At 35.8% G+C, this 16,936-nt stretch overlaps 1 protein-coding gene across 5 annotated transcripts in view; it reads right to left on the bottom strand.

The window, feature by feature from the left end:
• Positions 1 to 205: 205 nt before the first annotated feature.
• The window catches only part of UBR1 (ubiquitin protein ligase E3 component n-recognin 1), a 58,116-nt gene continuing 41,385 nt past the window's right edge, over positions 206 to 16,936 (bottom strand). For 4 of the 5 annotated variants that reach the window (XM_053979857.1, XM_053979856.1, XM_053979858.1 and 1 more), the window contains exons 34-47: positions 16,494 to 16,587; positions 14,945 to 15,093; positions 12,579 to 12,634; positions 12,171 to 12,267; positions 10,893 to 10,960; positions 9,907 to 10,057; positions 8,987 to 9,074; positions 8,174 to 8,307; positions 6,877 to 6,985; positions 4,760 to 4,816; positions 4,199 to 4,276; positions 3,470 to 3,640; positions 3,218 to 3,319; positions 206 to 2,807 (exon numbers count right to left, since the gene is read on the bottom strand). In XM_053979857.1, the coding sequence (XP_053835832.1) occupies positions 2,666 to 2,807; positions 3,218 to 3,319; positions 3,470 to 3,640; positions 4,199 to 4,276; positions 4,760 to 4,816; positions 6,877 to 6,985; positions 8,174 to 8,307; positions 8,987 to 9,074; positions 9,907 to 10,057; positions 10,893 to 10,960; positions 12,171 to 12,267; positions 12,579 to 12,634; positions 14,945 to 15,093; positions 16,494 to 16,587 (1,496 nt within the window). In that variant the 3' untranslated portion in view covers positions 206 to 2,665. Of the gene's footprint in view, positions 2,808 to 3,217; positions 3,320 to 3,469; positions 3,641 to 4,198; positions 4,277 to 4,759; positions 4,817 to 6,498; positions 6,559 to 6,876; positions 6,986 to 8,173; positions 8,308 to 8,986; positions 9,075 to 9,906; positions 10,058 to 10,892; positions 10,961 to 12,170; positions 12,268 to 12,578; positions 12,635 to 14,944; positions 15,094 to 16,493; positions 16,588 to 16,936 lie in introns of those variants that run through there. The other variant, XR_008437496.1, reaches the window with a different exon arrangement.

The following is a 16,936-nucleotide window of genomic DNA, read 5'->3' as shown; positions in this document are numbered from 1 at the left end:
ATAAGTTTCAAGTGCAGTGTATCTTTACATAAGAAAAGGTATGCTACCATTCCTTACAGCATGACCAAGATATAGCCAACATGAAAAACTGATAGCTTACCAGCCATTTGCCAGCTCTTCTCCTTTCCCACACTGACAGACACCAATATAACACTCTTGCAAAATGAACTGTGAAGTGCCAAAGTGCCTTCAAATAAAAACTGAATTATCTACGAGAAGTTACTTTATTTCGTTTCTTTTAAATATACATATACAAGATATTTTATTCCAAAAGCACAAGAACACTATACAAGTTCCAAATTTACATTTTTGCAATTTAAGATACCAGTATGTGCATTATCAAATAACTTCTGTCAGCTTGGATGGAACAGAAATAAGTGGCATAAGCATCTTGCAGTCACTAAATACAGATTATACTCACAGTGAACAAAACTGCATAGTAATTTATGAAATGAAAGATGACCACACTAGTCAGTGAATTATAGGGGAGCCCATTTGCTAAATTAGTATGTGCAAACATTCAGAAAGAGTCAACTTTCCTCTCCCACTTCTTTAGTTACAAAGAGATTTCCAGAGCTTTAAAGGAACTCACCTGCCCTTACCAGCTCTTGTCCTTGTATACTACAGTTCAGACAGAAAACAAAGTGATCTCACTGCATATTGGATAATGGAAATTTTGTATCAGTGAAGTGCAAGATAAATGAAAGTTTTTGATAACTGAATATGTAAATATCAGAGGGAAACAGTAAGAGAATACAGGTTTGGTATCAATGAGGCATTTGCCAGTCTTAATTCAGTATTTTTGTTTGTAAGCAGTGTTTTGATGATATAAAAATCATCAGTGCATGCAAGTTTTCATGACAACTGTTCTAAACTTAGTATGTGTTTCAAAAGACTAACAGAATTAATGTTTGTCTTCTAAGAGTTTAATATTCAGGTTTAAAATCTGACAATCAAAGTAAGGAGAATGGTCTTAATTTCAAGAAAGAATACCTGGAAAATATACCAAAGCCAACTTTTTATATCACTGGGGAAGGATTACAGCAGAAGTTTTTAAAAAGTATTTGAAACCACAACAATGTTTGAGATCACTGGTATTCCATCTTTAGATTACTTATGGTGCTGTTCAGTGCACTCATACATACATACTCAAAAACATTTTAAAAAACCCCAGAAGAATGGTATTTAAATCTAAATGATTAACTGTGATTCTACTATCTCTCATGTAATTGTCAGAAAAGAAAACAAAACAAAAAAGAAATCATACAAAAACACTCAAGACATTAATCTGAAAACCTCCCCTTGAAAGCCTGATTAAAATGGCACAAAAGAATCCAAATAGCAAAGGAGCAGGGAAATGGAGGAGAGTGAAAACTTCAAACTTTCTCAGGAGATGCCACTTCCATGTGAAAGAGTTTTTACCGATCACATGACAAATTCCCTCATGTATATTATGGCTGAAATTCAGAAAAAAGAACAAACATTTAGAACTGAAGCATAATCACGTATCACTGAGAGAGAGTTCAATCACAATGTGGTATTAACTACTGAAGGGCAAAGAGACAGACTTAGCCACCTTTTCTTCCCTTTTCTGCTCTACCTGGCATTGAACCACTGAACACACCTCAAAAAACACACCATTTCATTTATGCAGACTCCAAAACGTGCTCCAAACAACAGTGACAGAGGATGATGAGTGGAAAATCCCTCATATATGGGCAAACTTATTTCTGATTCTAAAACTTGCTGGTTTTGGGTCTTGATTTAAGTCCAGTGATAGCTTTGAAGGCTGTTTACTTCACTGAGGTCTGGCTCTTGTACAGCTTACAGAGCTACACTACAACTACATACCTGCAGTATTTTCATTTTTGATTCTTGGGGAAGGTCTCAGAAGACAAACTGTAAAAGAAATAAAACTAACCACAACCTAGGCAAATGGTGAAGCCCTAGACCACTTATGATATACATTAATGGAGGATAAATTCATTAGGTAAAGTGCAGTGCTGGCAATGCAAAAAGCACAGACTTAATTTTTTGATGCAACAAGCAGGATGGTAATTCCCCCATGCACTTTCTATTCCACACTTCTCATTTAAAGAATTTATCAATGGAAACTCTTCATTAAATCCCAAGGTATATCTGAATGCAAGCTTTTTCTGTAAAACTTATTTTTTATTGTACCTGTTGCTGCAGGTGACTAAAGACCTGGCACCAATTCCACTCCAATATGACCTCGATCTATTTAAAGCTTCACTAAGCTTGGGAAAAGAACCCAGGAAGAAAGTAAAGGAGGCTTTTCCTTGGCAACACCATTTAGATATGTTCTCAAGGCATGGAAGAGACAAATGCGGTGTGTGCTCTGAAAATAAGCATTTGTGAACTGTCCTCATGAAAACACATAAAACAATTCAAACTTCTGAAAAAAATGGAAATATTTCTGGTTCAGTAATAATTACAGAATGTGATTTTCCTTTCTTTTGGAAAGAAAAAAGGAGGAAAATATATGAGTTTCTGTTTCAATGCATCAGTGACGCATCCAACCTAGAGAATCCATCAATTAATTGTCTGAACTACAGAAACCACTTGAGTAGATTTTTTACTTCCACCCTACTTTCCTTTTTCAAAGCACTGCCATAGATCAGAGTTTTCACTAAAATCAAGAGACTCAGAGCAGTTGCCAGTTGAATCCGAAGAAGATCTGATTTGTTTCTTGGCTCCTGGCAATCTCCTCTATGATGCAGTGCTGCTGCCACAGCAGATGGAGCTTCCGGTAACGCTCCTGACATAAGTGCAGGGGATTGCCTCTTCTTCAGAGAGGAAAAGAGAATAACCAGTTAGCATATCAGAATAGCAACTGATAACCTGTCCAATTAATGGGCTAACATGAACTCTAGACTAATTAAATACTAATTAAATTCCAAACAAGTCTATTGGAAATGTAAAAATATCTCTACATGTGACAAGCAATGACTGCCATTTCTATGATGACACTTCAGAAATAGCAGTTCTCACACGTTTGTGATAAAATGCATACAAAGCATTCTTGAGAAAAATCAAGAAAGTTTAACATGCCTGACTGGAAACTGCCATCAGTTCCCCAGGCCAAGACACACATTACATACAGTGCTGTACACACTAGCCAGAAGAATGTGTTGTCCAATGAGTATAAGAAGAAAAGAGATAAAAAAAAGAGGTAGGAAGTCAAGCACTGACTTACTTTAGACCTGGATCTGTTTCTCCATATTCATCCAAGTAGGGTGCAGGATATAAGCAGCCCCTGGTTTTACCTTCAATGAGGACAACTTTGCATTCCCTGATTCTTAAAGAAAAGAACAGCTACATTTAAAATACAACTCCAAGCAGGCTCTTCCCTATCTGGTGAGTTATAATTTATGTCAAAGTAATGTTTCTTTATCTCAGACAAAAACAATCAAATGTTTTGACAATGTTATGAATTCTGGCTACTTACTTGAGAAACATGCAGACTCCAGCTCCACACTGAAGAGCATGAGAAGTACAGGCTCCCAGCTCCTCCCCATTCACCAGCTCCTGACAGCAAGTATTCTGGGAACACAACATTGCCCCACAGAATAAACACAATACTGGGTGTTTTTGTTCATCGTCAGAAGACCGTGGGCATCTGAAAGAAGTGTAACCAGCATGTCACAGTAGAAATCAAAACTTTAGAAGAAATGTTAACTAAGGCTAATGTTCATTAAGAAAACCCCAAAAAGACTTATCCAACCAATTAAAAACCCCAAATCACAATCAAACAAAAACCTAAGACATATTATATCACAATCACATAACATATCTGCCTCCTTATGTCGTATTTTCACACTGCTTGAAATGATTTATCTGCTAGATATCTGCTTTGAGTAGGAGGTTGAACAAGATGATCAACAGAAGTCCCTTATGACCTCAATTATCCTATGATTCACTCTTCTTGGCATAAAACAGTGCCATCACCTGGGCTTGTTGCGTCCAGTGCAAACACAAGTTACTTCATTTAGCAAGCTGTTGTGCTTCACATTTAAAATGAACAGGTGCTAGTATTGGCCAGTATAACCATAACAATGCCTTCACTACAAAATAATTTCTGTATTCATTCAATACCAGTTACAGTAACTGCAAGAATATAAAATTCACTAGAAGTGACAAAACACCTAAGAAAACAACTAAATATGCCACATCTTACCTAAACTGAGAGGCTTGATTCAGAAGGCAACTGTAGTCTTCAGGAAGCTCTATTAAATGATTTCTTTTCCTAGGATACCTGGTTAAGTGGAATAAAAGTATTATGAGAAAAATAAAGATCAAAGTAAACAATGGAATAAATAACCACAAATCCCTGCTAAGCTTTTGGTCATTTCTGCAGAAGTTCACAATTCTAGAGCAATTCTTCAGTCCTGGAATCCCAAATGAGACGCTCCACATGGGAGCTTCAACATTTCTATATTCCAGCAAAGGTGTTGAACTTAAATCTCACACATCACCTACATGTATGAAGACATTTCCTATTTCAGTTAGCTTTTGTTCTTTCCTAGAGCAGGACAGATTACTAGTCTAACAATATTGTACAATCTCAATAAAAAGTCACTGTATGAGGAATAATAAAAGGGACATTTAAAGACAAAGTACTTATGGCAGTAGAGCAGAAGGAATAAAACATGACGTCTCTGACTTGCCCACAATAAGCATTCCATTCTTTCCAGTGTTTTAAGTCAAACCCAGAAGAAAACAACAACAATAAGCTTACCTTATTGCGATGCTTTTCCCTTTCAAACAACTTAACACCACTGGATCAGCACACCACCTATTTCAAACAAACATTTGCAGATGACAAAATTTGTTAAGAATACACATTTAGGTTCATTAAATGAAATTAGTGATAAGCAAGCAAAACACTAATAAAAAGCATTGATAGTTCTACCCAAAACTTTACAAGGAAAAACAGGGGTGTTGTTTTATAGTTTTCTTCAGGAGAATGCTTTGCTTACAGGAGAAAAAAACCTATGTGAAAAAACACTTAAAAATATCATCATGCACATAAAACCACAAGATTTACACAGAGTTTAAAAATGCAAGCAGTCTTCAGACATACTCAGTTTCTCAACGTGGGCTACAATATACAGGACCCTTTGAAATACATGCACTAAAAGATACAGCATAAATAAATATTGTGCATTCTAACAGAAGAACATTTGCTGCTTTTATTAAATAACCATCACCTAATGGCTATTTTACAATGGTTTATTACATGATTGCTTAGAATGGCCAAACGTGTCTATCAAAACCATGGCAGGTATTGGCCAGTTACTGAAGAGAGGAACTGGTATGTTTTAAGATGTCTTTTAAGTTATTTCTACCAAAAAAAGAAAAAAAAAAAAGGAGAAGGGAGAAAGAACTGCAGCAGATGGTCAATCTAGTATGCTTCATTTAACACATTTCTCAACAATCATCAAATTCAGTCTTCTGAAATAAGATTCTGTGAAAAAACATATGGGAACCTGCATGATGATTTGGCAACTGTTACTATTATGTTAAATAAGCAGCCTCCTACTTGAAACCTCTTTTTCTGTAGCACTGTAACTATTTGTTAATCCTCCTTCTAGTGATCTTTCCCAATGTTCATAAGCACCATCTTCTGTGCTCTCTTAGAAAAAACTTTTATGTCTTTAAGCAAATATGTAAGAATAAGTAAGACAAACTTATTTAATAGTTTACTTGTAAAAACTAATCTATTAATTTATAAGTAATAATATATACTACAAATAGAATTGACCATAATAAAACTGTTTTGGATATCAACAGTTCAAAATGTCCCCTAAACTGAAGAAATCTAGACAACAATGATTAAAACAACTAGAGGTTAAAAAGCCCCACCAAACAACAATGCAGTAAAAGCTAATGTGAGTCAGAGAATTCTGCCGAGAACCAGGAATAATCATTATTGCCACTAGGTGCACAAAGGGTCACGTTAAATACACGTTCTCCAACACAATATAGCTGGTTTAATCTTAATTGGGGATGGGGGATGGTGTGTCTGTTTATTTAATTTGAGGTTTTGAATGCAGAATTTAACCAATTCTTTCTTTACTGCTAAAGAAAGAATGTTTTCTTTACTACTACTTTCACAAACTGAAAGAGGAAAAATTTAGGTGAGAAATCAGGAAGAAATTCTTTCCTTTGAGGATGGTAAGATACTGGAACAGGCTGCCCAGAGAAGTTGTGGATGCCCCAACACTGGAAGTGTTCAAGGCCAGGTTGAATAAGGCTTGGAGCAGCCTGGTTTAGTGGAAGGTGTCCCTGCCTATGGCAGGGGGGTTGGATCCAGATGATCTTTAAGGTCCCTTCCAACCCTCTAACATTCTATGATTCCATGACTGCAGATGGCAATGTACATAATGCTCAAATTGTACCTTTTAACCATTAAGCCAATTTCAACATCCACCAGTCTATTTTGAAATGCTGAGAAGAAATAATACAAAGCCTCACCCTGCCAGCTACATGATTTTCCACATTCTCATTTTACAGCTTGTGTAATCAGCACTTTTGCTGTAGACAGATTAAAAACAGAAAAATGAACACTGAGTGGCATATCAAACAAGCAACAGTTTAAAATAACTTCTGTCTGAATGGTTTCATATAGGTCTGCAAGCACCAGTCCCTTAAACTATAATTATTTAATATTGGAATTATCATGAAAGAGTGCTTTATGTTTCTGAAGTGCTTTAAGAGATTCAGTGTACCTGTACAAAATGTTTAGAACTTCAGTATGAATTTGAGCTCAGTCATTCATTAACAGTTTTGATCTAGAATTCCCACAGGGCCACCACAACAGAAGAATATGGCCTGTCCAGTCTCAGTTAGTACCTTTGAAGCAGTGGATTTACTGTATCCCAATACTCATGGAAGAGCAGGAACAAATTTGTAGGTAGGGAGAGGTAACTACAAAGTGCCTTGAATTGCCCTTCTTCAGAAACTGCAAAAGAAAACACGAATGAGTGTTTAAGTGTTTCAGCACTGCTGAATTCACTCAAAACTAGACATCTCCTGATCCCTTTTCCACTGAATAGTCTGGATCCTATAGCTTCATCATAGCTCCTACATAGTACAACTGGGTCAACTTAATCAGAGCTATAATAATTTAGATTAGCTGAGGATCTGTTTAAATAAATTTCATATATATTATTATGCTTAAGTTACATAACAATTTCTTGCTTAAATTACTGCATAATATGTAACACAAGTGCAGTAGATTTCTGTACTTGCATTTTAGTTTTTCACCATCCTTACGACAGTCCTCAGTGATACTAAATTTTGCTGTAATCGAGTTAGTGCTAACATACCATAAAACTGGGCTAATTTTATGGTTTGCTGGGAGGTCATTTATTGTCTCTGCTACAGAAAATTACGTTGCTGGTTCACCAGAAAAACTCCTCCCTATAGAATCAAAGATCCAGACCCCTGGTAAGGATAACAGCATATCCCAGTGTGCAGAGATTTTGACTTCTATATTCTAATAAAATTCAAATTTAGTTCACAGTTTATATAAATCAATTTTGTATTTTTGTTGTTATACATTATACGTGTTATATTTTGTCTCAGTTATTAATAAAAATTATTACCCTTCTTTCTAAATAGTTGATGATTCTGTTTTTCATTGCACTTTCGCACATAAAATATTTTCTGGGGGGCTAGTATCAGTAATGCATTAGGATCCTTCAAGGAAGAGGCTTGAGTTTTATCATGTGCTTTGTACCTATTTGGCTTTGTTTTCCTCAATCCCTGTATCTTTAGCATTTACCAACATTAGCACTACACAAAAACACTGGGCTTTTAAAACATATTTCAGGCAATTTCTCAGGAGATGCAACCTAAATTCCTGAAATTATCCTTAAACTGCTGAATCTTTATCAACAAGTACTTACTATCAATACATTACTGACAGTTCCCAGATATGCATATACTCAGGAGTACCCTGAAGTAATGCTCTTCTATGCAGGTTAGGACAACTCAGCTTCATGTGCCTGTCCCTTCCTTTATGAATTAGTAATTCCTTTACTTTCCATGTCATACTTTCATGCATTGACTATTGTTAAATTATTGTGAACATTTAAAAAAATCTTTAAAGACAAAGAAGGTCATACATTTGTTTTCTCATATTTACCTTGTAGTAGCTCCTCAGGTGGAGAAACTCCCAACAAATAATGAAAAAATAAAGCAGCACAACGAAGGTACGGCATGATGCCTTTTTTAACACAATCCCACACAAGCCAGCCTGGAATATCCTGATTAAAGCAACTGTAAAACACAAATGAGAAAAAGCTGCAGTAGTTCATAGTGCAAACCATTCTAGCACGATCATATTTTAGCTAGCATTGGTAGAATGGTAGCTGTGTAGAAGCAACCCTCATGTACCCCAAATTCTGTGAAACACAGCCACCAGCACTTAACTTCCAACTTCCCCTTTTCACAAGGAATGAGTACTGAGTTTATGAACCACACTTGTATTAAATCTTCAAATTAGACAGCTGTACCTGTCAGGAAAGTCTGAAAAATGGGCACTGACATTCAAATAACCAACAATTTTCAGCTTTACACTTATCCCCCTTTTGTAGTAGGACCATTTTCTTCTTTCTGGATTCCATTTATAACAGAAAGAGATCTAAACCAAAATAATCAAAGCAAAGAAAAAATAAATACTGCAGTTGGACATATTTCTCTCCATGATGGATACAGGTATTTTTTCATCCTCAGGCTAATAATTCATTCTGCATCCACAAAAAGTAGCCACTTTAACTAAAAGCATTTCTTTCACCAGTTTCAGTGTTCAGGAGCATGGCAAGAAAGCACAAGGCAGTGTGCCAACTCCCCATACAAAAGGAGAGATTTTTTTCCTATCTTCTGTGTTGTCCTAGTCAGTCCTGTGGACTGCTGTCTTTCCAAGAAAAAGTAACACTACAATTGAACTGTTACTTACCCACTGGTGTACTGGCAAACCTCTCTACAGAAAGACTGTGCAGATCGTGCCTCCTCACTATTGTCAGATGAGTGAGCAGTAGGGGATTCTGTACACAAAAAGGAGAATCCACTGTAAATACACTAATTTTACAAATACTAAACCCTTTTTTTTTTTATTATTCAATTGCATTACAGAATTAATTCCACTTTAATTTTCTTAATTTTTTTCTATTTGCTGTTTTCTGTCTTAAAAATGTTCTCCTAAGACTGAATGCTGTAAGGAAGAATCTGGATTACTCCCTCATTGCTTATCCTCAGTAAAGAACTTAACCTCAGTGAAGAACTGCTGCCGTCCCTTGAACTTTTAAAGTTGTCATACATAGCTTAAGCTACAGAATTTTTTTTAAATGTCTAGATTTTTTTAAAAATTCCTATCAAGAAAAAACAAAGTACTAGCTAGCAAGTCTACAGACAATTTTTAACTAAGTTATGGAATAGAGAGAAAAATTTAATTCTCTCCTATCTGTATTTCAGATCTGGGTATTTACAAAGTTGAAGGGTAAAGAAAATTTTATTTCCCAAATCCATATGGATTATCATTGTGCAGCTCAGTGATGCTGGCAGAAATTTGATTCTCCTACAAGGAGTGAAGAAGGGAAAGTTACCCCTCTGAAATGACTGACTGACTGGAGCAAGTACTGGTATATCAATAACTATTTTGTTTTCTTAGCCTAAGCACACAGAAGTGATATAATAAAATGCTCTGAACTTGACATAATGCTATTTCATTTTTACCAGAAAACAGTTATTATTACCTAGGCCTAAGTATCACTTATTATGAGGATGTTTATACCTGGAAGATAGTAATGGTATCAATCCATTATTTTTGAGAAACTGTACAAAAAATGCCAGAAAAATACAACACAAATACACATCTACCTGTTGCTGAAGAGATGATGATTTGCATTATGTGTGCCAGTGTTGTCAGATGGAAGAGGTAGAGGTGGTTATAGGCTGAACTAATTGATGAAGGTTGCAAGTCTACAGCATCTTCCCAGTACAAAGATGGAAAGGATAACACAGCTCCCACCTACAGTGAGAAGGAATAGGCAAATATTAAAGTGCCAAAAATTTGGTAATAGATACAAGGGTAGCAATTAGACTCTCACTATATGTTTGTATTTTATTTCTGTAGTCTGAGTATGTTAATCTATCTTGGCAGTTCTAATTCAAAGTGTAGCAAAAACTCATGGAAAGTATTAACCATTTGAGCACTAGGGCACATATGAAACTCAGACACAGATGAATGGTAAATGTCAGTTTTGAGATATACCATGCCCACCTAAAAAGCTTTATTTCTGTTCTTTGACACAAGACAAAGCACATTGGAAAAACGTGGGAAGTAAGACCAAGCACTAGATAGAAGGACAGCCAGGGCAAGACAGATTTTATTTGGTGAGTTTGGTTTTGTTGGCTGTTTTATGCTTGCTTTGGATTTTTTTAAATGGCAGTAAAATCTATAGTACAGACTCGTATTAAGAACAGAAAGAAGAGGCTAAGAAAAATACAGAAGGTAATGAGAGTCAATGTGAAGGAATCAGAGTATGAGACACTGATTGAGACAAAGGGAAAGTGAGGGAAAGAAACTGAGTGCATTTCTTAAGTTTATTTTTTTATGCTTAATAACAATGGAAGTGGCAAAAAATTGAGATTTCAAGAATGAAATTTAATAAGAAAGACAGCAAAGATTTGAAAGTTAGCAGAACAAAAAGTAAACACAGCAGTCATAAGTAATCATTTGACTGTTGCTCATGTTATAATCATTCGAGTTATGTAAGTGAACACATACTATTTACAGAGTACAGTACACAAAATTTATGCTCAGAAGGAAGTATTAATATGAAGAATAAAATGAACCTCCTTACCAAAATGTGGAACATATCTACTTCTAAGAGTGATGGAGTGTCCTCCCCTTTAAAGTTTGGTAGGAGAACTACAAAATAAAGATATCAGTCAAACATTTAGCACGTATTTTCCTCTTCTGGATTGAACTGTAGTACCAGAATCTGATTTTAGAGCCTCCATAATTTCTGTGTTTTCATCAAACAAAGGTCTAGATCTCTAAAGTAAGGATCTATTTAATCAACTGCTTACCACTGATTTGATTGTGCATGTTTAGCTATTTCCACATGCCCCAACAGTTGACAATTTTAATTAATATATCTTCAAAATTCTGAGACATAAATCTTTATTTCTCCAGCTCTAATAAATCACACACAGTGTTAAGGGTGAAGGTCCTTAGGCACCGCAACACTAGATGCCTCACAACGTTGCCCAATACAAAAGCCTAAGAACCACACCTAAGAGTCTTCTCTAATATAAAGCAAATCAAAGAGTGGGATTCACAAAGGCCACCATACTAACCCAATCAATAAGAAGCATGGGGGAAGCTATATGCCTCAAACTAGCCCTCCCTGGGACTGAAATATCTTAAGCTAGGCTTCAAGGAGCCTTTCGAAAGTACTGAAAAGTCACAGAATTATAGAATGGTTTGCATTGAAAGGGAGCTTAAAAACCCTCCAGTTCCATCTCCCCTGTCAAAGGCAGGAATGTGACTCACTACATCAGGCTGCTCAGGGCTCCCTGCCATCTGACCTTTAACACTTCCAGGGGTGGGGCAACCACTTCTTATAGCAGCCTATTTCAGTGCCTGACCACCCCCACAGTACAGAACTTCTGTCTAATAGTTAATCTAAACCTAGTTTTTTCTGTTTAAAACTATTCCACTTTGTCCTGCCCCTAGCTACCTCTCTAAAAAGTCCCTTTTCCTCCTTTTTATAAGCCTTCATAAGATAGTGGAAGGCTGCAATGAAGCCTCCCCAGAGCCTTCTCATCTCCATGCACAGAAGATGAGGTCTCACAATTAAGAAATACCTATTTTGTGGCTTTATTCACCTGTTTAGAAGAGAATTTGAGTAATTCTGAACACTGCCAGAAACAGCTGGTACCCATCTGTTCCAGACTTGAGTATCTGTAGGTCTGGGTAATCTGGGGTGATTCTACACCCCATGATTTCAGGCAACTGAAGTGAGCATTGTTGTCAAGTACTCCAACCCCTGCTTCTGTGCTGTGTTACCCTGTGTGCCACCTTGGAATAGAAACTTCCACAACACAAAAGGTAGTAAAGAAAAGGAATACAGTACCTCCTAGAAGACGAATCAGATGTTTCTGAATCAGGAGCTGTGGGGATGTTGTTCTCTGAGCAGCTGCAAACTGCACTAATGCTTTAAGGCCACTGTGCTAGAGCGCAAGAGAAAAGGGTTGAATGGGAAAAAAGGCTAAATATAATAGTGATATAGAACTGTAAAAACATATCTACTTCTACATAAATGTAAAAGACATTTATAAATTAAATTCACATGAACATCCATATATAAGCAGACATATTATTCTTTCAAAGTGCTCTTTTTGCTATGAATCCAAACATTGAGAGATATCCCTTAACAGAGAATGATCTTGATGTTAGCAGCTTCGACAGGTTTACAGATGCATGATATATTATAAATAAACTTTTTTGTTTAAAACATATTCCATATCTTACTCATCCATACCTGTCTATTTTGTAGGGATCCAAATAAAGGCTTGCCCTCTGTTTCCAAGAGGTTTTCTTAAAATTAAACACAGAAAAAATTAAGTTGTTTTTTCTACACAACCTAATATTAATTTATTCTTATTATATACACTCCTTATTAAAGTTCAACCTCATTGTTATAACAGAATTCTCTTGAAAAAAAAAAATGTCTTAAATGGCACTGATAATTTCCAAGATAAATTATTGCAGTAAGCTATTTTAGAATTTTCAGTTTTCAGACCTTGTAAACTAAGGATTTAAAGGAATGCTGCTTCACATGAATGATGATAAAATATTCATTCTATGGATTCAGATTTATTTTCAGTTATCCTTATGCAATGCTCAAAACCAAGTTACATTTACAGAGATGCTATGCAGCCATCTTACACTCATATTTATCATAGAATGTTAAGGGGCTGAAATGGGCCCTAAAGACCACCTATTTCCCACTCCCCTGCCATGGGCAGGGACACTCTCACTAGACCGCGTTGCTTAAGGCCTCATCCAACCTGGCCTTGAACAGGGTTGGGGCAGCCACAACTTGACTTGGCAAGCTGGCAAAATTTGCACTACTGCATTTGACTGCAGTTTAACAGAAATACTTCAAAAACAAAACTCCCAAGTTGGAATACAGTTCATCTTTCCTCCCTGAATGCTTTGGTTCTGAAGGAATAATAAGGAAACAATAAGCTGATTAAAAAAAAAGTAATCAAATTAACTCAATTGAGTAAAAAGGTATCAGTTCAATTGATTTTGTACTTCAGTCACTTTCCAGAGATGAAACAGTACACCTGGAATTTTTAAAATTTTATTTAATTGGGAGATTTTGGTTTGGAGGCTTTTTGTTGTGGGGTTTTGGTTTTGGCAGGTTTTGAGTCTCTTTCTTTTTTCAGGAGTCTGGCTTTGATACCAATTCACATCCCTTGGGTCAATGATGTTTTGAACCTCCTCTAGAGGTTCCTCTAAAGTTCCTTGTCTAGGTAGCTTGGCTATATGTCCATTAAATGGTTTCAATAAGGCACTATAACTAGACTCCAGACCAGTATACTGAAGCTATTCAGGCAGTTTTGCTTTACAATTTCACAGAAGTCTGCTCTATTTGCAAATAAAAATGATTCCAAGGAAGTGGTGTGGCCAAGTCAAACTGTCACAGTGGTCCCTCTGGCTTTATACTCTTCTCCTCAAGAGTACCTGAATTTTCTTCTACTAACACAAGCCTTCAATACCACACCTGTGATAAGTTATTGCATTTATCCACTTGCTGGCTAACTGCTCCTTGACAGTCACCAATATATTTTTTCATATATCAAACAAAACCAATCTGCACAGCATTAAGTCAGTAATATTAATAAAGTGGGTGACCTCCTGTATTTTCTCAACCCATCTGAAAATATGGAATCCATCACTAAAGATGTAATCAGTTCTGTGACTATTTCTGCCTTATCAGAATATTCCCAATCCACCTAAAAACTTTCTGGACTCCTGGTACTCCACTAGAGATACAAGGTAGACTGAACTTGTACTTCAACATCTTCATCAAGAAATACTTGGTATAGCTGTCAAATTACATGTATGGACGTGTACAATTAAGTTCTCAATCCCTTCGTCATGCATTTTAGACCTAGATCTTGCCGTTTTCCCTGCCTGGAAGCATCTACACATTTATCCACAGCTTCATGTTCATTACACAAATTAATTGTGTATGTAGTACAGAAATGAAATGAGATAAATAGGTACATTGTCCCAAACAATGAAATCATTTTTCTGGTATTTTTTTTGCCTTCAGAGATTCATGGCAGAGAATGTTTGGTTGGTTTTTTTGGTGGGTTTTTTGTTTGTTTCTTTTTCTACCAGGTACCTACTTAGCAGTTTCAGAATACAAGACACTTTCTCCTACAAATCCCATGAAAATTCTTTAAGAGTACAGACAAGACCAAATAATGAGACAGAGAGTACTATTTCACAGCTATTAGATATTTAGCATAGGAGATGCCTGCAGGTCAATGATCTTTGGCAACCTGAAAATATTAATTGAACATGCTTAATGTTACAATTAGTAATGTGGAACATGATCACCAAATGCTGTCTCAAATTAAACTCATTGTTGGCATTCCATACCGTATTTCATGAGCTACTATCTAAGAAAAACATCCTATTATTTCTATTGGTTTATAGATAATAATTCTGTTATTATATATGCAATTACATATAATTTAATTTGCTATACTATTACATATGGCTTGTACTTATGTAGAACTATTATTTGTACAATCACATTGTATGAAATTAAACAATCAAGGAACATTTTCAATTAATGAGAAGGAATAAACTGAAATTATGCTTTACCTATACACTGGATGGTAAAAGCACATGTGCTCCAGGTCATCATAGGAATCCGGGAATCAGCTTCATTCGGAGCAACTTTGAGCCCAACTCTGTAAATGGTGGTGGCAAAGAGAATAAGCATCTCCTTGATACTGCTTGAGTACTTGGCTCTGCAAAACCAAGATGAGAAAATTTCAGTCTCAATTATTAATAGTGTTAATTACTTACTGGTTAATCAATCACTAACAAAGTCTAAGTCCAAGCCTGGTCAGTTATTTATGAAAGAAATATTGAAAACAAAGACCCTTTGCCTGGACAGAGATGAAAAAAATCCCTAGTTTTCAGTAGTAAACAAGTACCTTGATGAAAAAGGCTTTACAAATTGAGAGATTAAGAACTGCCAGGCTGGAAGATATTATTTCTGTATATTACATTATAATTCACATTAGAAAAATGCAAACATTCTAAAGTAAAATACAGTGAAAATAAACATTGTAAGAAACAGTAATTTTAAGTCCTGAAGTGAAAATAATAAGGTGCTAAAAATGGAAGACATTTCAAGTGTGTTTTTAAACACATTTTTTAGCACTTAAACTCTTTTCAAATTACATCAAATTAGTTTATGTAAATGTAGTTGTAGGTAAAAAAGTGTTTAGCACTTTTAATGGCTTGTGGGTTTTTTTTCCAAGTCATACGTAGAACTTTCTAACAGAAATATATGACGTTCATATTAATTCTCCGTATCTTTATGGATAAAACAATTGTACCACAAAATCTGGGGTTTAGCCAGGTTCACACTTAAACAACACTGTTTAACTTTAAACTACAGAATCTTTCCCATGAAGATCAGTCATCAAGAAAAAATTTGATTCAGCTTTCTGACAACAGAACATTTTAAATTTTTTTTTTTACAAATAAAAGATACACGTGGGTATTTTGCATAACTTTGATGTCAGTCTGATGTAGCAGACTTACAGCATGATCTAAAAAGAGATAAGGGACAGCTAAGCTCATTTGAGAAGTATCTACCCATTCCTTCTGTTTTAGTGGGCAAATGCTTTTTCCCACTGGAATTGAATATGCTTAGTGTTACAATTAGTAATGTGGAACATGATCACTAATTGCTGTCTCAAACTCAGTGTTGGCATTGAGTTTAATTTAGAAGAGAATAGAAACAGACAACCGCCCTATTCCTCAAAGTGATCCACATTCATTATCGTGTCCAAAACCACCTGAAATCTATGCACAAAACAGACACATAGCAGAAAAATTAGGCAGACCAACAATAAATAACATGCCTAGAGGCACAGCAAGTAACCCAAATCACTGGAATTGTAGATTAGAAGATTCCAGACTTCTAGTTTTGTACCAAGAACATAAGAAGTACCAGACAGTCCACCTAGCTCCTCACAGATTCAATATTCAGTGAATGCTTACGGAAAAGAATAAGTAAGCCCCTATAGTTAGGCCAAACAAATCATGTCTTTCCTTCAGTACACATTCTGAAGTATACCGGGGATATTGAAAGGAAAATTAATATAGTGCAGAGAACACTGCTAGTAACACTTACGAGGACTGAACTCCAAAACTAAGGATGGAATGGAATTCCAAAGCTGAGTTCCCCGTTCCCTTATTAGTGAAAGGTGGAAGACTTTGTTTCTCTCCTAACAGGAAAAAAAATACATCCGCATTAAAAAGCAAAGAAGCTGTTACAGTTTTTAAAGCAGTTGCAAAAAAGGGAGTAGTCTTTTTATTTTAAATTGATTTGAAAATAATTGCAAACACACCTCATCAGCCAGACTATATTCCATGATTCCTCCTTTAAGCAATACTTGCCTCTATTCCCAAAACAGTAGACCCTGTGCCTCCTGTTTTCTAAATACTCATACCTACTTTCATTTTGTCCTTTGTAATTTAGTTGTTCTCTTTTTTTACTACCTCAAAGTCCATACAAAAGTTTATTAACCATGAGCATTAGTCTGTTGGCATCCTCTCCAAGTGCACCTAATTTTT

This window comes from Vidua macroura, chromosome 6, assembly GCF_024509145.1.
Source record: "Vidua macroura isolate BioBank_ID:100142 chromosome 6, ASM2450914v1, whole genome shotgun sequence".
NCBI classification, from domain to species: Eukaryota; Metazoa; Chordata; class Aves; order Passeriformes; family Viduidae; genus Vidua; species Vidua macroura.
This window is presented reverse-complemented; position numbering and strand designations above follow the sequence as displayed.